At 36.3% G+C, this 23,362-nt stretch overlaps 1 protein-coding gene and 1 long non-coding RNA gene across 5 annotated transcripts in view; one reads left to right on the forward strand and one right to left on the reverse strand.

Annotated features, from left to right (window-relative positions):
* Positions 1-23,048, reverse strand: part of LOC136759632 (uncharacterized) — a 33,084-nt gene extending 10,036 nt beyond the window's left edge. The window contains exon 1 of the long non-coding RNA XR_010820081.1: positions 22,994-23,048. This is a non-coding gene — a long non-coding RNA (uncharacterized LOC136759632). The remainder of the gene's footprint in view (positions 1-22,993) is intronic.
* Positions 1,426-16,505, forward strand: stm (starmaker). 4 transcript variants are annotated; one of them, XM_066715786.1, is made up of 30 exons: positions 1,426-1,574; positions 3,923-3,978; positions 4,222-4,239; positions 5,073-5,126; positions 5,540-5,578; positions 5,700-5,738; positions 6,402-6,443; positions 6,911-6,958; positions 7,387-7,434; positions 7,846-7,902; positions 8,101-8,169; positions 8,563-8,589; positions 8,904-8,945; positions 9,047-9,091; positions 9,456-9,500; positions 10,028-10,063; positions 10,368-10,445; positions 10,765-10,830; positions 10,970-11,554; positions 11,820-11,855; positions 12,531-12,575; positions 13,068-13,109; positions 13,395-13,430; positions 13,576-13,617; positions 13,825-13,869; positions 14,081-14,128; positions 14,285-14,332; positions 14,732-14,797; positions 15,039-15,128; positions 15,349-16,505. In XM_066715786.1, the coding sequence occupies exons 1-29, from the start codon at positions 1,564-1,566 to the stop codon at positions 15,077-15,079; spliced, it is 1,854 nt and encodes a 617-aa protein (XP_066571883.1). In that variant the 5' UTR covers positions 1,426-1,563; the 3' UTR covers positions 15,080-15,128; positions 15,349-16,505. The 4 variants fall into 4 exon arrangements, with proteins under 4 accessions (XP_066571883.1, XP_066571886.1, XP_066571884.1 ...); XM_066715789.1 differs by lacking the exon at positions 6,911-6,958; XM_066715787.1 differs by lacking the exon at positions 5,540-5,578.
* Positions 23,049-23,362: the final 314 nt, after the last annotated feature.

Consider the following 23,362-nt stretch of genomic DNA (forward strand, 5'->3'; position numbering starts at 1 on the left):
CCATGCTTCGCAGATCACAAGAGCAGATTGTAACAAATAGCTGCTAATTAAGTTGTTTCGGCTCCCTCAGGTACAGGGTCATACACGAGAGAGGTGCAGGAGTATTACAGTTATGGGTGTGGAGTAGAGTTAAAGACATTTTTAGTCCTAATGGTTTGGTAGAATTAGGGATGGTAAAGGATTAAAGTTAGTTTTAGGTTAATGTGAAAACTGAATCAATGTCAAATCCATAACATATACATACATATATTTTGGTTAACATACACTACCTGGAGACTCCAGCTTAAATCTGGAGATTTGACAGCCATAGGATTTACCAAAAAATGTATTGTTATCCAAGCAAATCATCTGTGTTTGTATATAATGTGTAGAACAATTGTGTAATACAGGAACCCACTGATGCAAGTCTAGCAAGTTGTTTCAGACCATTTCAGTATAATGTGATAATATATTTTCACAGTCACGTTCATCTGAAAAAGTTATGTAGGTCCTGGTAGCAATTTAAGTAAATGTTGCCTAAAAGAAAGAAGGAAATCAAGACATTAAATAAAAGGTGTTTCTGTAAGTACTAAAAGTACATTTCCTATATTGCAAAATAAGATTAATCTTTAATTTGTAAAGTAATATTAAATCAAACAAACATTATAGATAAATTATTGAGAAAGACAGTCAGTCACACAGTCAAGTCTTTAACTGCTGCATTGTATATGTTTTCAAAGTCACTGGTATATGGTGTATTTCAATTTCAATCATAGGGTTATGAAACGGAATCATGGAATTGATTCCTTCATTTATCTATCTATTTATTTAATGAGTTACGGTGTTTTTGTTTCATTTGAGAATATTGTACGTGCAAGAGATGTCTTAAAAATAAACACATTTACAATATTTTAACTATTTGGAACTTTAATCAGTACAGTGCCTTTTGCTGTATGTCTGTGTGTAACATGTTACATATACAGGCATAGTTTACAACACCTATACATCTTGGGGAAATGTATTGTCATTTATGATTTCAGTAGACCCTTAGTCCTGTTCTCTAGACCCCTGTCTTCTCACAGTCAGCTGGGCAGTATTATCATGTCTCGCGTTAGTATAACAGACTCTCTATATATAAAGAGCCATGCCCGGAGATTATTTCATATTTCAGACTCTTTCAGTGTGAGAGAAAGTCGGACACATTTCCATTCAGGTTTTATACTTCAGTGCACCGTAGTTGAAGAATAGTGCACTCTACAATAAAGTAACAAATCGGATGACACATTTACTTGTGTTGGGGGTGTATTAGGATGCTCGTGGCACAAAACACAAAAACCTTCTCAGAACGCACAAAAGGTAACAGGTCACACCCTTAACCCTGTTTTAATTAACGTAACCTTAGAAGAGTTTTTGCTGCGCCTGGATCCTGTCGCACAAGCACTGCCCCTTCTCAGCTCTGGGAGTAGTACAGCTATAAAACCTGTTGGTATCTATCCAGTAAAGCCTTAGACGTAAAGAAGACACACAAACACAAAAAAGCTCCTGTGCATTGCCTGGCCTTGGTTTCTAAAACATCCTTACAAAATGCAATCCCGGTAAGTGCATAAAGGTTCATTTTTAGTTTTTGGTGTGTATTACTTTCTAAACAGAGTGGCTCAGACAAGCTCCAGTGAGAAATCACCTGCTAGAACAAATGCTTTTTGTGCTGTAGCTTCATACATAGGCAGAGAATGTGAGCCAAGTAAGGATGATAACTTGTTGAAATATCTGATTGATGACAAATAACAATGAATTTCTTTTGGGCATTAAATAAATCATTAGGACTGAAAAAAGGTGCATTGGATTGTTGGTCTTTCTGAGAGTAGCCATCTAAAATGTTAATGTCAATAGAAAGAAGCTTTCTTTGGGGAAAATTCAATTGTTCTGAGCCTTCATTGTAATTGTTTTACTGCCTTTAAGTAAGTTGTATTAGGGAATTGTGAATTAAAATTAAATTAATTAAACATTATAATACATAAGCATCATTAGTCCAAGAAATAGTGTATTGCTAGAAATAGCAGATTTCTCAAAAAGATGACCATTCGTGGTGAAACAAAGTAATATTGTTTGCTTTTATCCTTGTATCTCTACCATAAAATGTTAAAATAGTTATGCAAATTTAAATAATAAATACCAAACATTTAACTCAATTGAATTATAATTATTCTATAATTAATTAAGGTTTAAATACATTTTTATAGGATAGGGATTTACAGGTATGACAAAATAGTTATTTGCAATTGCTTTTTCAGAGATTTGTTGTTGAAGAAATGTTTCTTGAAGCATTTTTTATCACGGACACCTAATTGTATGTGTATTATTGTGTATTATCTAGTAAACTTGTTTTCATTACAAAGAAGGCCTAGTTGAGTCTATTAAGATTTGATCATTTTTTGTGTCTTGTTAATTTCTTGTCAAACAGTATGTCTGACTGGATACACATATTGTTGGTACTTATTCAAGCTCATAAAATGTATCATAATTGATGGGAAGTTTGTCCATTGTATATCTATATGATAAATCAGGCCATATATATACATATATACATACATACGTATATTTTTTCATATATTGTGGTTTAGCACCTCACATCACATTTCATTGCAGAAAATCACATTTTTTAATGAGAAGAAATAATGCAGTCTGGGTTGTTAGGCCTATGTGTTCTGTCATCTTTAATTGAGATTCCTCTGTTTAAAACGTATTTAAATTTGATAAGGATTAATGTACAAGGTCTGTTTTCACACTGTAACATTTTTCAAGGTTTCTTTGATGAAGGACTCCTGAATAACAGATTGTCAGCTTGTTTACAACATAACTGTATATTTTGTTGCAACTGTATTGATTTGATTTTGAGTATTTTTATGTATGCGTTTCTAACACCTTCTTATCTTACGTAGTTAACAAAAAGGACAATATGTTCTCAGAGTTTATTATCTGTGCTTTGAAATGTGGTCTCCCGGACAGTCTCTTTGTCACTTTAATATGGTATTTCTAAACACTAAAAAAAAATAACAAACATTAACTTAACTGCAGAAAAAGTAAGTGATTAAGTTAATAAGTAAGTAACTAATTAAGTCAAGAAAGAAATAAACAGAATGAAAGAAATTTATGACCACTTCAATAAATCTTAGGTAAACAAATAAAAGGTAAATTCTGAAATAAAATGGAAAACAATGTGCTGGTTTTGCTGTTTAAGTTGGCATAACAGTTTTTATTAATAAGTGTTATTAAAAATATATATATATTTATTTTATGATACATTATTTCTGATGTGTGTATGTATGTTTGTATGTATGTACTGTACGGATGTTTTGTTTTCTCTTTATATAGCCAATATGGTTTAAAATAAATTTGCCTGATAATAAATGCTTTCCAGTCTTTCAGTACAGTACATTGTAGTACTTGGCACTGGTGAAGGCAGCGATATTTTGGACTGCATTGAAAGTATTTGCTCAGTAGCCAGTTATTATGTTGTGAATTTTGGTTTTATCATATTGAGAAAGCAAGCCAGAAAACAGTAACAGAAATCATAGTCTGGCAGTAAGCACTCAGGGCAAGGACCAAGGCCTACACCTAGCTATTTACTGTATTTCAGGAGTGAAAAGGTATCTTTAAATGAGAAAACACCAATAGCGTGATCTGCAAATTGGCCAAAATAAGAAGTGAGCTGCAAAACAATCTCTGTAACCTCATTTGGGTCTCAAAGGGATTATATCAACTGTATTAGCACTTAGCCGATCTTTACAAATATCCATGAAGTGATTTAGTTACACAAATCAGGCTTTAAAAATCCCTTTGTGACCAGCTTCTTATTTTAATCCTTTTACAAGTGTCAACATTCACATTGTTAAACTTACTGTTTTCTTTTTCTCTGGAAATATTTATTTATTTATCCCCATAGAACTCTCTTTTTGGTCTCGGCTCTCATGACTGTTGGGTTTTCTGCACCCATCGATGGTAAGGATTTCACTCATCTTCTTGATTGTTGTTAACTCTCATAGTGATAATATTATTTTGTACAGTTGATCCCTATTTAAATTATCAATTAATAAATAAATTAAACATAATCCAACATAGGTTCCACATATCATCACATATAACTGAAGAGAGAAATGTGGGGGAGCCGAGTGCAATGATTACAATGTGCCTGCTAATTATTATTTATATGTTTCAAAATAAAATGTCTTTATTTTTCCACAGATGGAACACCTCTTGATGGTAAGAATAATAGTGATGTGTGAGTTTCCATCTGAATATTTTATTGTTCTAACTCTACATAATCTGTGCTTAATTCTTAATATAAGTGAAATTTCAAAATCATGAAACCCCTGCAGGAAAATGACTGCATCACTTAAGAGGTGATCCCCTTTTCACCAGTTTTGTGGGTCTCTGTTTGGACTTTGCTGACCTAATGAAATTTACACACAAATATATATATCCACGTGTGTGTGTATTATACTAATAATAATGTGTAAACAATTTTTACTATGAATATTTTATTTAAATAAATCAATATTTATCAGTATATTAAATTTTGTAATTGTTTTACAAAGAAGTTTACTGAAAAAAGCATAAATCATATTTTTACAAAACTGCAGAGCAAATACGAGTGTCAGTCAATATTTTGTGCAAGACAAAACTGAGTTATTTGAGAACATGAATATTTCTTCATCATCCCCATATTTAAAGCCACAAAGATAAACATACATATTTGTGTTAAAGATGGGACAATAGAATTGCTGAAATATCTAGATGGTGAGGCCTACCTATGTTTTTACCTTGAACTTTGCTGTTTTCTTGTAGTTTTTCTTCCACATATCGTAGAAAAATATTCTGTTCTTACATGTGAATCTATGAATCTAATAAACCATTTATTTAGCTAAAAGTTTATAAGATTTTTCTTGGCCTTCTATGTCTGTTTAACTTTTGACAAGATGCAGTGCACTTTAATGTCACTGCAAAGTAAAATGAGGAATATGAATGGACAAATATTTTAATGTTAATGAAGCTGGGTGAAGTTACTAAAATGGATTTCAACATTGTTGCCTTAGGTGCCTATAAGGCTGATACTTCCACCGAACATATCGATGTCACAATTCCAGCAGGTTTGTATTACACTACATCTGTATCTTCGGGGAATTCATATACATATCAGTCATTAAGTAGAAAGATATATTTAAAATAAATCACCCAAACTACCTCATATTTAAAAGAACAGTAGTAAACAAGATATTGTGGTAGCATCTTGAATACACTTTCTATCGCCGTATTTTTCTATACAAGTGGTTCATGATTAAAAATAGTTATTTTTATTGTCAAGTTCAATTGAGGCAGTTTACTCATAGAATGCTGGCAACACGGTATCAAAGTGAGCTGAAATGGTGAAGAGATAATTGTGTTAATGTATTGATTATTTAATTGACAAATGATACACAATTTGTGGAATCAAACCACAGTGAAATTCAACTAAATAGCAAAATACTAAAGATAATACTACTCAATGCCCTGTGTTCATTAGGGGCTAGTGACAGAAATGATTCCTCTGAACTGGTCCTAGGTAAGCATGATTTCATATTTCTTTACATGCATAGCATTTCAATGAAATCTCAGCAGAAGCAAGCTGTAAAGCATTTCTTGGATGATACTTTAAACCTGGGATGGACTTATTTATTTTTCAGACACCTTGGATAGCTCCAGAGACACCTCAGATTTGCCAGGTTTGTTAGAGTTAATACACTTTCAGGGGTTTCTTAATGTGACCCCTAAGGGAAAGTTTTGTTTAATATACTCCAGCACATGATAACCAAGGTTGAAATAATTATTTACTTTGAAATATGGGTGTTAAAGGAGACACTGGCAATTGTAATACTGTTAAAATATAACAACTGACAGCCACACCAATGCCAACCCATACATTGACTCATCTACAAATTATCAAAGCATGCATTGTTTTATTGTCATGACAATATTACTATTTAAAAATAAAAAATCCATCCCCTTCTATTCAGCCTGCAGTTTAAATGTAAATCCAGATAAACATTGCTGCCTTAATGTGACATTAGTTCTTATAGGTTTAGGCAAATTCCTTCATAGAGAAAACAATCTGAAATATATTTTTTGAATATTCTAAAACAATAACAACAAGGAAACAGAAAAGCCATTGCATAAAAAAATCTGTCACAGTGTAGTATTTTGACACAGTGATGAAAACAAACAAATGTGTAAAACAAAAGAAAAGCACAAACCCATAGAATATTTTACAGTTTCTCTCACACATCTGAGATGGAATTACAAGTAATAAAATGCAGATGTTCTCTGTTAGACAACAAAGCCTTTTTTGTAATATTTAGTCTTCACTAAAATGTATTAATTTATTTCAGATGCTGATAGCAGTGATGTTTCCAGAGGCACAGACACCCAGAGTAAGGCGTTTTAAAAATTATAATTCAACAGTTTGTTTGTTTTCTTTGTTTGCTTGTTTTTTTTTAATCTTACCTAAGACTCTTAAATGCAAACATGCAGAACTATTTGGAATCTGGCATAAGTGTATTCAGTAATTGATTACACATTTAAATCTTGCACTGATTATCTGCCAAATGAAGGAAACAATTCTATCAGGTCATGTAAAAGCTGTTCAACTGTTAAGGAGGTATTTATGCCAGGTATGAAGCCATGTGGGATGTAATTCTTCACACTTTTAGATAAAACCTTTGTACAGTAAGCTTTTGAAAATGTTTTTGTTGTTTTGGAAAGAAAATCACATAAAACATGAATATGATATATCTAACTTCCTGTTTGTTACAGCAATGTATCAAACAAACACTCAATGCAGAGTATACATATACATAAATAAAGGAGGGTATTTAACCATAGTCTTTCCTTGTTTTAGATGATGATACAAGTATGCCTGATACTGTCAATGATTCCAGCTCTATAGGTGATTTCATCATGTGACTGGCAATGTTACAGCAGTATCTGTCAATAATCAGTCTTACAAAGTTATAGTCTGTCTTATTCCCATGTAACATATAGCTTAGTGATAGAACAATTAATCAAGGAGTAATTCTGTTGTCATGATGATTCTTTGCCTCAAAGACTAACTGTATAACTTAGAATAGCAGTTATTTGGAAGAAAATTTAGCAGGCCAGAGAAACAAATACAACTGAACAGACATTATAATATACTGCAGCGATACAGTAGCACACCTGTCAGGAAAGGGCACTACTGATGGAAAGGGCACATCAAGTTGCTAGCTTAATTCTACATCTCAGGTGGAATTAAATAAACTGTTTTGTTGAATTTTGGTTTTTAAAAATTAATTGCAGCGTACTTGCTTTATGGATTGTGTTTTCCCTGTTTCCCAGAATTGACAACTGACCCTGATGACACTGGCCTCGGTGGAGACTCTATGGGTATTTTTTTTTTTATTATACTTTCATGAAACTGTTCATCTACAGGACTTAAAGGTTGTAACAAAATTCGATACATGTTGTACATTTGTACACAGGTTTGTACATTTCTTATGAAAATAATCACTAAACAATTAATTAAGTGAATAATTTCCTAAACTATACTTATTAGACAGGATATCTTTATATAAATATGCTGATTCTGCAGGAAAAAAATGTTTTAATGATAGAAATGTAATTAAATACCAGTATATTTCAATTGTTCATTTTCTATTCAATATTTTCATTCTAGATTTTTACAGTGTATTTACTTAATCATTTTGTGGAGAGGAAAGACTCTGTATATACAGAATAATACAATATTTTAACTTTAAAGAAGGGTAAATTCATGAGTCCAAACAACTTGTTTTGTAGAAACTACTGGTGTCTCCGATGTGTCAGCAGAGAGCAAAGACTCTGCAGAATCAACAGGTCAGTGGTTCCAGAAAATACTGACTCATACATCATTATGTGTTGACCAGACAGACATATCCCATATACAACCAGGGCAATAACATTAACATTAAAAAATAACTCTTCAAAGATGTCTGGCATGTACAATAATCTTACTGAAGCCTCTGTGGAAAGTGGCTGTTACATCTTTAACATGACATACTTTATATTTCACAGATGTTGATAGAGATGGGGCAGATAAAGGAGATAAGGAAGACAAGGGAAAATCAGATGAAGACAGCAAAGGTTAGTCAGGCCTTGAGACTGAACACTAGGCTTCCACTATATAAATATATAGAGAAACAAATACAAGGCACAAGACATTGTAGCTCAGAGGCTACTGAAGCTCTTCAGCAGGCAGTTGCGGGTCAGTTACTGGTCTGGCATCTTCCCGTAGTAGTTAGACTTGGGAGTGCCTTCATACCATCTAAGCTAAACCTGTGATGTGAGCTCCTTGCCCATGTGAAACAGCCAGCCATGCACAGCTGAGACTCCTCAGTCTGCTGCCAGACACTGCTGTGCTCAGCTCCCTCAAAGTAAAGATGACTTTACTTTGAGAGCTGGCGGATTCTTCAAGAAACCGATTGATGACATTCTTGAATATATATAATATATATATATATATTTGTTTTCTTTCAGATACTGATGAAAACAGTAATTCAAAAGGTAAGCTCACAATGGATCTAGAACACTTGTGTGTAACATATTTTATTATTAGTAGTATTTAATCTATTTATTATCTATTTTATTATTATGATAGCCTAGATTATGATACAAATGAGAAGTACTCTACAGATAATTCTTTAGGTAAGATAACAGTAATCCATAGAATGAATCACGGTATCAAGACTGTTGTACCACTCTGTAGTAGCTGTGGAATAAGATGTCTAAGATGACAAAGAATCCAGATTAAATATAATGTATGTGATTATGATATGTTCAGAGTGCATGAAAAGCTCTTTGTATTGCCCTTTTTGTAGATGCTGAAAAAGAAGAAAAAGACTCGGAAAATGATTCAAAAGGTACGGTGGACTGAAAGCCAAACACATAATACCTATTGTCTACTGCACCATGCTGTATTCTGCATTATGGGTTGACTGACTCTGTGATCTTGTTTTTCTAGATGAGGACATGGCAAAAACAGATGCTTTAGAGAGCGCTTCTCAGGGTAAGAGGGAACAAAATGCATTCTGGATAATGCTGCCATTTTCTTGAGTAACAGAAAAGAGGTTTGAAAAGTAAACACAGTGAATGTGCATCTGGTCAGCTAAGGTGAAAGGCTTGGTTGAGGTTGTGTCCCTAAAAAAAAACTGTTTACAATTATCAGTTGAAGCCTTAGTCATGTTACCCACCAGGCAGCTTTTTCTTGAAGCCGCCACAAACAGCAAGTAGCTGTACAGTGAATTAGTGAAGGTAGATAATGACTTATTTGAGGTTTGAGTGAGAGGAGGTTGAGGATGACCATTTCTGGGCTTTCAGTATTAGATGGTGGTGAATCTGTATGTATTTATTACAACTTTATCTTTCCACAGATGTTGAAGATAAAGATTCCTCAGAGTCAGAATCAAATTCAATTGGTAATCAACTTTACCTTGTTTTACAAAAATTACAAATGAAGTTTATTTAAGTTTCCTTTGAAAAATAACCCAGTATACAGTAAGATGTGAAGACAAAGGATTGTATAGTGCTCATCCATGTTGGTCTATATTTTATCTAAAAATGGTGATAACTACGGGGCGTAACTGAAGATGTTTATTTAGGTAATAATGGGCTTTCAATTGAAAGCAGAGGTATAATCACAAGCAATATTATTTGAAAACAAATCCGAATGGTGACTGATGGGTGAATTTTGCCTTCAAATTATGATTCACACAATCGTTTTTTACACAGCTGAATGTCACAATCTAAAGCAAACAAAAAAACAAGAAAACAGTATGGTAGAAGTTAAGCTTTCTCAGATTGGGTATAACAATAATCATCCCTAAGAGACACAGCAGCTTGAGGGAACTTCTTGTGATTGTCCCCCTTTCTTTTATCAAGAGTAAACCATACGGTGGAAATCCAATATAGTACAAATTCAGATAACTTATCTTTCTCTTCACAGATGAAACTCTAAAGACTTTGGACTTGGATTCCAAGGGTAAACCATGTTTTAATTATTCTACATCATGTACTATGGGTTAATAGTGCTATCATAGATAAGATGGTAAAGAAGCCTAGTTCTTGTTGGGTCCCATCTTCCAAATCCTGAAGGCAATGCTCTCTTAAGGTTAGGACAACTGTCACACTGTAACTCTCTTAGGCAATGATACTTTGAACACTTGGTTAAATTCCAGGTTTGAAAAAATTGATTTAAAAAACTTGTGCTCCATAATATGACATTTGTTGCACTTGGAAAAAGAACACCTGCTTTTCTTACATAAGGTGCGCTGTTGTCTTTTCAGAGAGTGTTCATGAAGCAGACTCGGAGTCCGAACCAGATGCAGCAGAAGATAAGAGCTCTATGGAATCGCCTTTAGTCGGTAGGTGTTTCAATGGATGCCTTTGTGATTGGCACCTGTGTTTGAGGACAGTGTTGGCAAAGAATTATCCAAAATAATTGTAGAAAACAATACTTCTGATTCAAACAAAATATCAATGAAAAGACAACTGTGTTCACAAGATTCAGTTTTATTCAGATTCAGCTTGTATATCTAAATGTGCTCCTTTAAGAGGCACATACTTTTCTCCATGACTGTGAGTAACAAGACATCCTGAGCCACCAAAGAATAGAAATAGTATTCTTAATGTGTTTCAATACTATTAAATTGGAACATTTTACTGTTGATTAACTTACAAAAGATGCTGAGGATGCAGACAGTAGTAAGAGTGATGATGATAAAGATGACGTCTCTAAAACTTCTGAAGGTAAGTTATTATACATAGTAAGTACACTCTGTATATTGTTAAATATACATACACTGCCTAATATAATAGCCATAAAAACTAGATAACTCGTGATTCGTTTCTTTGCCTTTTTGAGAACAATAACCCTTATTTCCTGTAGATAAAGAGGACGACAGCAAAAGCAGCCAAGAAAGCGCTGGTCAAAGCAGCCAGGAAAAAGACAGCGACAGCAGTCAGGAGGCTGGGAGCAAAAGCAGCAAAGAAAGTGTTGGTCAAAGCAGCCAGGAAAAAGACAGCGACAGCGACAGCAGTCAGGAGGCTGGGAGCAAAAGCAGCAAAGAAAGCATTGGTCAAAGCAGCCAGGAAAAAGACAGCGACAGCAGTCAGGAGGCTGGGAGCAAAAGCAGCAAAGAAAGCATTGGTCAAAGCAGCCAGGAAAAAGACAGCGACAGCAGTCAGGAGGCTGGGAGCAAAAGCAGCAAAGAAAGTGTTGGTCAAAGCAGCCAGGAAAAAGACAGTGACAGCGACAGCAGTCAGGAGGCTGGGAGCAAAAGCAGCAAAGAAAGTGTTGGTCAAAGCAGCCAGGAAAAAGACAGCGACAGTAGTCAAGAGGTTGAGAGCAAAATTAGCCAAGATACAGACAGTGTGAGCAGTGAAGAGAGCAACAGCCAGAGCAGCCAGGATACATCCAGTCCCAGCAGGCAAGACACTGACAGTCAAAGCAGTCAAGAGAATATTTCTGAAGGTAAGTCATCACTTGTCTTTTCAATTCGATTCAGTTGTGAGAACTACCTTTAGTTTTAATAAAGACAGGTTCCATTATCTCTTTCTATCTGCATCACACTAAATGTCAGATACGAATACAAGTGTTCCAATATGTTGTGTGCGTACTAATGGAAAGAACAGAGATCTTTTCTGTTCCAGCTATATGTAGCCAAAAAATAGTATATTGTGGGAAATGACGTTTATTTTATGGGATCAGTATTAAATGTGATTTATTTTTTATGTAGACTCTGCAAGTGACAGTGCCAGCACAGAAAAACTTGGTAAGTATCTCTTGTAGCTATTCATTGATAGATTTGAGTAAGATGCCATTCATAATTGTGTGCCAATATGAGGTTACTGGACACTATACCCATTACTCCACAAATCATAATCTTCTTTTAATGTGCTGTTTATCGGAAAATGCAATCAGTAATAAATACAGACATCGTCCATGTTTAGACTATGTCCAACAAGACAGAAAAATGCCTGGCACAGAAATGTGTTCAGAAATGGAGTCTGACTAGATAGTCTGCTATCAATGTCAAGTTTCCAAATTAATATTACTTCCGCACAAATTCTATATTGGCCCAGATTAAATCAAAACATCAAAGCACCTGTCATTCTTACATTCCAATCCCCGAAGTGGATGGCGACTTTTTTTCTTGCAAGAGGCTCTTTTTGTTTTTCCAATGGAAAGCTGCCACCTATTCATGGGTTTGGAATTTGTGTATTTAACAAAGCTGTGGCAAAGCATATCCTCTTACTGCATTTCTTGCTGATATTGTGTATGAGCCAAATTATTTGTATTCAGTTGCAACTGCAGTCATTATATCAAATTGTATTTTGGTCCAAGGGCAAAGACTTTTGCTTATGACCATTGAAAGATGCCTAAGCTCTGAAAGGTGAGAAATACTGCAACCACATGAGAATTTGACCTCCATTTTGTCTTCATACAGATGTCCCAGATGACAAATCTTCAGAATCAGAGCTGAAAACCAACGGTAGGCTTTCTGCCCTTTCATTCTGGCACAAGTAACTAATTGAAATCCAACATGTTGCTATGGGAAGCACAGACAAATGGAATGTAGGATGAACCTCGCCTTATTGAAGGACACCTCAGCCAAGTCCTCAGTTTCCAGGCCTAAATATTTCCACACTGCTTTCAATTACAAAAAGGCGACTAACTAATTTTAAAACAATGGCTTGAGGGAGTGTAACCCCGTTCAGCACACCCCTAACTGTCTGCACATAATCATACACAATGTATTAAAAGACAGAACAAAACAGGCATGAGGAGTGACAAGTAGGGAGTTAATGCAACTACTTCCAATAACAAGGACACTGTATCTTCCACCAGTATTTCAGCTGCATTAAAAAGGAGTATAAGAGTATAAGATAAAATGGAGAATTTGTGCTGGCCTACACACAGGGTAGGAGCTACTGTTCAAGTCCATATATAATACTGAAGGTTGTAACTACTTTTTTCTGTATAGATGATGACATTACTGAAGACACATCAGAGTCTGAATCCAACGGTACTTCATAATGTATCAAACGTCTAATCTGAGACTGACAAAGATATAGAGAGACTGAAAATACAAGTACAATTAAATGCAGCATGAAAGGTGAACTAGACAGTTCTCTTTTCCGTACATGAAAGAATAAGCATCCATAAAATATAATCGCATAACCACAGTATTATCATCACATACATTTTTAAGCATGACAATTATATTTATCCTTACATACAGATCCTTATCCACATAACACATTAAAAACTCATTTTATACCGAATACTAAATTCAAAATTTGTGTTTCAGATGAAAAAGACACCAGCACTGAGACAGAATCCACTGGTAGGTTAAACTCATATTTTTGTTTCTGCATCATATGTAAAGTTCATGTTATAAACCTTTGAGTTACAGGAAAAACTAACAACAAAATCAATAATTTAAGAAAGGTGAGTTACATTGCTTTCTTTTCATTGCTGTGTGTGTCTAGGTTCTGACACTGCCAGCCAGGAAGAGACTGAGGTGGGAGCAGGTGTGTAAAAGGCCTCCAAACAAGCAGGAAATTCTGATGTGAAAAATCTAACATATGGCACATTATGAACAAAAGACTCCATAAATAAATACTTTATTCTGATCAAACAATTAATCTATACAAAAAAATGTGATAGGAAAATCTTTTATTTTCAAAGAGGCCCTTATGTTTTTGTTTTGTCGTGCTTTTTGTGTATGTTTTTTGTAGATTCTCTGAGTGAAGATCCAGGAAGCCACGAAGCAGACTCTGCCGGTAAGTTGCTGTTTGTACGCCAATAACAGATATGTATTGGTAGTGTATAGGTTCTAACAGAGTACTGACTGTATTCCCAGTCAATAATTTACATATTGCATGTCTGCTTGAGCATAAAATAAACTCTTGGCTCACTCTAATGAATGATCAAGTAGAAGCCAAGGTAGATTTGTTTTCAGATAATAATCAGCTGCATTGTAATTAATTGTAGATGTCCAGGAGGGTGAAGACACCAAATCCCCCGAATTGGATTCTAGTGGTAAGTGTGGGGACCAATGTATACTGTAGGAATTAACAGATTAGGAAAACTACTGGTGCCTTGTTAAATTAAATAAAACTCAGGTAGGAATGCATGGCTAGAGTGCCCCCTGCTGGGGAGTTTCTGTGTTTAATTGGTTTCCCATTATATTGTCAGAAACTCCGAAGTCTATTGATCATGACGAAACTGACCACAATTCCCAAGGTACTGCGAGAGCTCCGTACACAATCCACACACTTCTCAAGCACCCAGTTCGCAGTGATGATTCAGTAGCAAAATCACAACCCCAAAATGCATGAAACAATAGAAAACAAAATAAAAATAATCTTTGACCACATCCTTTGTGGAACAAAGATTGACAATGTGCAAAATACTTCCACACACACCATGGGTTTGACAATACTGCTGTTGTGACACAACAGTCCCTAAGCCTCTACCGCACCTTACAAGCATTCATCAGCCTTTCCCCCAATCTGCTTTAAATACATGAATCCATATTTCGTAAGAAATATTTTTAAATGGTTTCGGTACATTTACCTACATTACATAGGTAGATGAAATCACATTAGAGCAAAACCTTTACTGAGTCATGTTCCTTATCAGACACCACTGATGACCAGCCAGGGCAATTGGATCACCCAGACCAAAGCACAGAGTCCACTGTTCAAGGTAAGTTCAATTTTACACATCAGATTTGAAGGGGGCTGTAATTTTTCAATCACAATATTTATTCACTAACGCTTCATTACATATTATACTGTTCTCCTGGATAGCACAGTTCAATTTTTTTCCTGTTATGTTATCTTTTGATGAGTCTTTCTTTATCTCTGGAGTCTAGTGGGATTATTAGTTAGTTACACAGTTATTTGAATAATTTGCTAATGAATGCATATATATTTTCCTGTTTTAGTTGCTGATGGTGACAGCAGCCTCTCAATTCAACAATCCTAGCAGTTCATTAGACGACTGCAACATTCTGTGGATTCCTGTGGATCTAGAGGTATCTATAGTGTTTAAGATATGTATGATACTGATACAAACGGCCATTGTGTATCTGACTTTGTGATTAGACTATGAAATACTAGTTACCATAAGAATTTATCATAGACAGAAAATGTGTCTGACTTCCTAATCCTCAATTAATCTGTCTTAAAAAGTTCAGTTTTCATTTCAATTATTAGATTTGTTGTTGTTTTGTATTCATGATTTTTCTCCCGCAGAAGGATGCTGACGCTCACATAAAATGCAAAAAAGATCCTGACATATTCTAACCTTCAAGCGAAGAAGAAAAAACAATATTCTTCAGTCCTTAATTTCCCCAATTTGAAGAGCTGAAAGGGTTTTTAATGAAATCACAAAGCAAACTTAAATTATTGTACTACTGATGCGCATTTCCTTTATTCATATTAACAATGTGCTGTTTTTCTATTGGCAGTTAACATTGTTCAAAGGGTTACATTCACTCCTACGCCACTTAATTTCAAGTATTCTAGAAGCAGTCTGCTGCTGAAACACGTTGGCAATATTGTAAATCAACAGAATAAATGCTAATAAATAAATGAATAAATACTGACTTTCCAACTGAAACTACATGTGGCATGTGGCAGGACATACAACATAAAAGGTTTGAGGAAGAGTCTTACTTTCTATGTTCAATACATAGTAAGTTAATTACAAGTTGAAATTCATACGTGCATACTAGTCCAATTATGTCAGTGTTCACTGGATATATGTTTCTGTCATGTCTGAACTGAATATTATTTTAAAAAAAATTTGATTTTATTTTTCTAAATCTTTTTATTTTCATCAACAATGAAGCCCCCCTTATTGATATAAAACTGACTGCTGCATTGATACTGTAATACTGTACTGTTTTATTCAATAACACATTTGTTTATACTGTAATTGAACACGTTTTTATGCATGTACGCAGTGCACATAACATTGACAAGCTAAATATTGATGACCAGTTTTACTAAACAATTTTTTTTTTTTCATTTCTGTTTTCTGTCACTGTCAAGTACAACAAATGAATGCAACATTTAAATATTAAAACAGTGGTTATATAAATAGACATCATACAATGAGTAAATGTTTTTTTTAACTAAAAATGTGTTTAATAAAATTCAGACAATATATGACAATATATGTGTATCTGTCTTTCTGCATGAAAGAAAAAACATGATTAAAATATTCATATTTGTCAAGTATAGTGGGATAAACATAGTGCTAAAATGCTTTATGGCACATAGAGTTGCCAGAGACCTGATCTTGACCAGCAAATGATACTTAATGTGTATTAAATGGATGAGGTTTGTGACTGTTATTCTGTATAATTCATAACTATGTAAATAAATACAATTTACCCACTACACAATGTATACTTTAATACTTTACTTTAATGCCTGCATAACTATATATGGGATGCATGCATACTCTGGAATTAGCAAAATACTTTGTCTGTGTCCTGGATTGCACCTTCATACAGAATGTAGTACATTTGGCTGTGTTCCTGTACTTAACAGAACTTAACAGAAACAGTTCCCTGATGTCCATTTACAGTTACCCATTTTAAAGGATCTTTTGCATTCTCATTCCTTAATATCTGTCTATATGATGGCTGATAGAAATAATAGATTCAATGAAAAGAATAAGCCTTCCTGGCTCTTTTCTGTAATCGGCTCTTTCCTCAAGTTTGTCAGGAACTTTCCAGAGCACATTATAGAGGGTGATACTACCAGATACAAGCGCTATGTGTTCACAAGTCCTAGTAAACACTTCACAACACAAAATTAAAACACTTTATAATGTCATTTTATATATACAAACAGCAGAGTTAAATTGTGTTAAATGACAATACCAAAATTTTACATAATGGAAAACTATGATCACCTCCCAGATGAGGTCTAACTAGTGCATTGTACAGTCTTAACATTACTTCCCTTGTTTTAAATTCTACACTTTTGACAATATACCCTAACATTCTGTTTGCCTTTTTATTGCTTCCCCACATTGTTTGGATGGAGAAAGTGAGGAGTCCACATAGACTCCTAGGTCTTTCTCATGCATTACTTCATCTAGATCTGTACCTCCCATAGTGTAATTATAGTGGACATTTTTGTTACCTGCACGTATTAACTTGCACTTGTCCACATTGAATTTCATTTGCCAGGTGTCGGCCCTGAATATTATCTAAGTCCCTCTGAATAGCCTGTGCTGCCAAGATTGTATCTGCTGAGCCACCTATTTTAGTATCATCTGCAAATTTGACCAGTTTGCTAACTGTCCCAGAGTCCAGATCATTAATATAGATTAGAAAAAGCAAAGGCCCTAGTACTGATCCCTGTGGAACTCCACTAACAACCTCACTTCAGTTAGAAGCGACTCCTCTAATCGACACCCTCTGCTTCCTATACATCAACCAGTTCATAATCCATCTACTTACATTACCCTGAATGCCTACAGCTTCCAATTTGAGGATCAGCCTTTGGTGTGGAACCTTACATATCAACACCATACCCATATATTGTGCTTGGCTGTTGTTCTTATTTGGCTCATCACAAGATCACTACACCAATCCGGTGGAAAACAAAATGTGCACACAAACAAATTCTGATTTAAAACATTCACAAAGGAAGTATTCACCCCCTTTGGACTTCTTCTTCACATTTTCTTGGGTTTCAACCTGAAATTGTGATGCATTTAAACAGGATGTTTTCCCCTTTGATTTACAAAACCTACTCAACACTTTGAAGAGGCAAGTGCATTTTTATTGTGAAACAACAGCTAATAAAATAAAAAATAAAAACTGAAATGTCTTGGTTAGAGACATATTAACCCCGAGTCAATACTTAGTAGAACCACCTTCGGCAGCAAGCACAGCTGTGAGTCTTTTGGGATAAGTCTCTGCCAGGTTTGCATATCTGGATTGTGCAATATTTGCCCATTCTTCTTTTGTTCAAACATTACTTTGTTCTGTTCTTCAAGCTCTATTAGGTTGGATAGTCTTGCAACAGATTCTTAATCAGACTCTTTGACTGGGCCACTCTAGGACATTTGCTTACTTGTTTTTAAGACACTTTGGTTGTGTGCTTATGGGTCACTGTCCTGTTGTCACTGTCTTTTGCAGACTGAAGCAATTGTACTCAAGGATTTGCCTGTATTTAGCTCCATCCATATTGCCCTCTGCACTGGCAAGCTTCCCAGTCCCTGCCGCTGCTCTATATCATGATGCTGCCACCACAATGCTTCACAGTAGGGATGGTGTTACCTGGGTGAAGTTCTGTGTTGTGCCAGACATAACTATTTACATTTAGGTCAATTTAGGCTTACAGAATCTTTTGCCACATCTTTTTGCAAATTCCAAGATTTGTTGAGTGCGTGGGCTATTGATGACACATGTACAATTTCATTATTATGCATTATTTAAGAGAGAAAAAAACTATGCTCAGAATCCAGCTTTGAAACACACCTAAATCGAGGTCCACCGAGCAAGTGAAATCAACAGGAATAATGTAATTCCAGAAAGGCACACCAGATGGCAGAGACAACCACTACAGAATTAAGTCTGCATTACTAACAGACTTGGGGAGCAGCGAGCACTTTCTATGTGTTGTCAGAAATGGGTCAAAAATTGTTATAATAACGTTCATTATAATCTTATGACAGGGAGTGTAAGTTGTGCATGTGACCTAACAAGCAGGAAATTCCTTGGCTACTGCAGGGGCTGTACTCGGGGAAGGCAGGGAACTGATGCAGGTTCACAGTTTAAATTGCTCTTTTTAGGTTGAATAGCTTGAATGTGAGCCAGCTGTGAAAGAAGTAGAAAGGAGACATTCTATAGAGCTAACACTGGCTTCATTAATTCAGTCAGGTAATGCCCTGGTGCAGTAATTGCAATCACATGTATCCTTGTGAAGAGATTTGCTTTGTAAACTCCATTCCATACAACTAGCATTTTGCCCTTTTTGTAGCCTTCTTATTCCTTCTGTTTTTGTTGATATTTTTCTCTCTCTTTCTGTCATTGTAAACATCTAAGTTACAATAAATACAGAAAAACACATGTATTAAAAATGCATTGGACAGGAATGTTAACATTGATGACCTCACTGCTTAAGACTTTCTGCGCTCTATGTACTTTTGTTAGAGATTGAAAAGTTTAAAATATGCATTAAGATGATAATTTTGGAACGCAAGCAATCCAGAAATATAACGAAAGAAAAAAACATATTGCCAAAAACTAAAATTAATTTGGAAAAGGGGGTTAACTAAAAGGTAAATGCTGACTATCTGTTTTAAACTAAGATTTAGATTGATGTTATTCAATGATAAGGAATGAGGGGTATTGAGTAACATATTGCAGAGCTGTATCAAATTGAGCTCAATCACATACAGAGATGATATGGCTAAACCTGAATAAAGCTTGCACTGTATGATACAAAGCTCATTGTCCAGTTTTGAGCTGCTACACGAGCACACAATGATTGCTTTTATATTAAAGGTATTCTTCACTTTACGAAGCAGATCTTTTCCAATGGGAAGAAGCATATAGATGGTAATGAGCATTTTAATATATTCCCCTTTTCAGTGTTGGCAGTCATAAAAGGATGTTCTAAGCAGACAGTTGAGAGTGCATGTGGGTAAATGGAGCCTCCCACACACCATGCTTGCCAATACCCATTGCTGATTATCTAGCCGGTTTCTCTTTTTTTCCATTAAAAGTACCCTCTGCACTCTTGATTTTGTTCTCCACTCATCCTTATTGCTGTGCCCTCCCCACTCCAAACCACAGATAATGAGCAAATTGCTTAAGGATTTGTGCATTTTATATGCGTCATTGCTGTACTCCTTAAAACAAACAAATACACTGATCAGCCATAACATTTTGACCACCTGTCTAATATTGTGTAGGTCCCCTTTTTGCTGCCAAAACAGCCCTGACCCATCGAGGCATGGACTCCACTAGACCTCTGAAGGTGTGCTGTGGTATCTGGCACCAAGACGCTAGCAGCAGATCCTTTAAGTCCTGTAAGCTGCGAGGTGGGGCCTTCATGGATCGGACTTGTTACTCCAGCACATCCCACAGATGCTCGATTGGATTGAGTCAACACCTTCAGGCCAGGCCACCTTCTTCCATTGCTCCGTGGTCCAGTTCTGATGCTCACATGCCCATTGTAGGCGCTTTCGGCAGTGGACAGGGGTCAGCATGGGCACCCTGACTGGTCTGTGGCTACGCAGCCCCATACGCAACAAACTACGATGCACTGTGTGTTCTGACACCTTTCTACCAGAACCAACATTCACTTTTTCAGCAATTTGAGCTACAGTAGCTCGTCTGTTGGATCGGACCACACGGGCCAGCCTTCACTCCCCACGTGCATCAATGAGCCTTGGCCGCCCATGACCCTGTCGCCGGTTCACCGCTTTTCCTTCCTTGGACCACTTTTGATAGGTACTGACCACTGCAGACCGGGAACACCCCACAAGAGCTGCAGTTTTGGAGATGCTCTGACCCAGTTGTCTAGCCATCACAATTTGGCCCTTGTCAAAGTCGCTCAGACCCTTACGCTGCCCATTTTTCCTGCTTCGTCAACTTTAACGACAAAATGTTCACTTTCTGCCTAATATATCCCACCCACTGACAGGTGCCATGATAACGAGATTATCAGTGTTATTCACTTCACCTGTCAGTGGTCATAATGTTATGGCTGATCAGTGTATTATTCTCTTCCTAAATCAGCATTTTATTAAATTTATTTTTAAAAATCATTTTAAAATGTAAAAGTTCTCAAGGTCTCTGACTCAGGCAATTTAATTCAGACACACCCAAATATGTCATAAAGATTTAAAAGAAAAACGTTGTGTCCAAAATCGCACACTTTTTTTACTACCTACACCAGGAGTGGGGAACGTCCGGCCTCCGGGCTGTATACGGCCCCTGAGGCACTTTACTGCGGCCCTAGAGTCCAGTTGAAAAAAACACTAGAAGCACCGAGCTTATGTATTAAACATCTCTACTTCGTTTTAACTGCATAAACACGAAAATAAATAAGTTATAAACACATTCACCTAGAATTGCTAAAATCAGGTTATTTTGACCAGTCATTAAAATACATAATAACTCAAATATAACCCATAATCCTGCCTACCCTATACAATAGAGTCAGTCTGGCGCTCCAGTGGCGATCTCTACCCGTATACAGTCTTTCATGTGCTTGAAAAACACACGCATTGAGTGCTTTTACTCCACTGATCAATACGCGATGCTACTGCAGCACAGAGAGCAATAGCAATAGCAATAGCAGGACATCACCAGCGCAGGAGCCTTTATTGCGATGCTGTACACTCACCTAAAGGATTATTAGGAACACCTGTTCAATTTCTCATTAATGCAATTATCTAACCAACCAATCACATGGCAGTTGCTTCAATGCATTTAGGGGTGTGGTCCTGGTCAAGACAATCTCCTGAACTCCAAACTGAATGTCTGAATGGGAAAGAAAGGTGATTTAAGCAATTTTGAGCGTGGCATGGTTGTTGGTGCCAGACGGGCCGGTCTGAGTATTTCACAATCTGCTCAGTTACTGGGATTTTCACGCACAACCATTTCTAGGGTTTACAAAGAATGGTGTGAAAAGGGAAAAACATCCAGTATGCGGCAGTCCTGTGGGCGAAAATGCCTTGTTGATGCTAGAGGTCAGAGGAGAATGGGCCGACTGATTCAAGCTGATAGAAGAGCAACTTTGACTGAAATAACCACTCGTTACAACCGAGGTATGCAGCAAAGCATTTGTGAAGCCACAACACGTACAACCTTGAGGCGGATGGGCTACAACAGCAGAAGACCCCACCGGGTACCACTCATCTCCACTACAAATAGGAAAAAGAGGCTACAATTTGCACAAGCTCACCAAAATTGGACAGTTGAAGACTGGAAAAATGTTGCCTGGTCTGATGAGTCTCGATTTCTGTTGAGACATTCAGATGGTAGAGTCAGAATTTGGCGTAAACAGAATGAGAACTTGGATCCATCATGCCTTGTTACCACTGTGCAGGCTGGTGGTGGTGGTGTAATGGTGTGGGGGATGTTTTCTTGGCACACTTTAGGCCCCTTAGTGCCAATTGTGCATCGTTTAAATGCCACGGCCTACCTGAGCATTGTTTCTGACCATGTCCATCCCTTTATGACCACCATGTACCCATCCTCTGATGGCTACTTCCAGCAGGATAATGCACCATGTCACAAAGGTCGAATCATTTCAAATTGGTTTCTTGAACATGACAATGAGTTCACTGTACTAAACTGGCCCCCACAGTCACCAGATCTCAACCCAATAGAGCATCTTTGGGATGTGGTGGAACGGGAGCTTCGTGCCCTGGATGTGCATCCCACAAATCTCCATCAACTGCAAGACGCTTTCCTATCAATATGGGCCAACATTTCTAAAGAATGCTTTCAGCACCTTGTTGAATCAATGCCACGTAGAATTAAGGCAGTTCTGAAGGCGAAAGGGGGTCAAATACAGTATTAGTATGGTGTTCCTAATAATCCTTTAGGTGAGTGTATATTCGTGCAGTAAAAGTGTCACCTGGAGAGGCTGTCACAATGCAGTGCGAGTACGAGCTCCTGCAGGGAAAGTGCAGAAACTGTCCTGTGTGACTGTACGAGCTGTCAGGTATGCAGGATACATATATAGCCAATGGTTTATTGAAATACAAAGCTACAGTGAATGCAAGCACCGTATGTTGAAAACAAAGTTTACACGGTGTTGAAAATGTTTACTTTAGTGTACAATTATGTTTTGATAAATGCAATGGTTATTTTTGAACTATAAAATATTGTTTGAGCATTATTCCTATACTTACGTTCGGGTGACGTGCCTCTGTAATGGAGTGGGCGGGCCTAGGCTGCAGGGCGGAGCTAAAAGTCATACAACATACATATTACAAATAATTGCCTAGGTAAATAACTTAATATCTAGAAATGCCTATCTATAGTAACATAAAATGTATATGCACCTGCCGCTGCCATGTTTTCCCAATACATAAGTAACGAATTACAAATAAAACATATCGTAAACGAAATCAATAAAGTTGCGGAAAAATGGATGTTGAGACGAAAAATAAAACCATCGAAAGCAAAGTGTATGGAATTGTAAACAGACTTAATTATATCAAAAGCAAAATTTTAAAAATGTATGGCGTCCATGTCACTCACACTGGCCTGGCCTCCCT

This window comes from Amia ocellicauda, chromosome 10, assembly GCF_036373705.1.
Source record: "Amia ocellicauda isolate fAmiCal2 chromosome 10, fAmiCal2.hap1, whole genome shotgun sequence".
In the NCBI taxonomy this organism is placed as follows: domain Eukaryota; kingdom Metazoa; phylum Chordata; class Actinopteri; order Amiiformes; family Amiidae; genus Amia; species Amia ocellicauda.

What these genes read in the sequence shown, in the direction of transcription:
- stm (XM_066715786.1), top strand. An exon ending in CCTCGGTGGAGACTCTATGG is followed by an intron (nt 7,435 to 7,845) that starts GTATTTTTTTTT and finishes CTTGTTTTGTAG; the next exon opens with AAACTACTGGTGTCTCCGAT. An exon ending in CTCGGAAAATGATTCAAAAG is followed by an intron (nt 8,946 to 9,046) that starts GTACGGTGGACT and finishes TTGTTTTTCTAG; the next exon opens with ATGAGGACATGGCAAAAACA.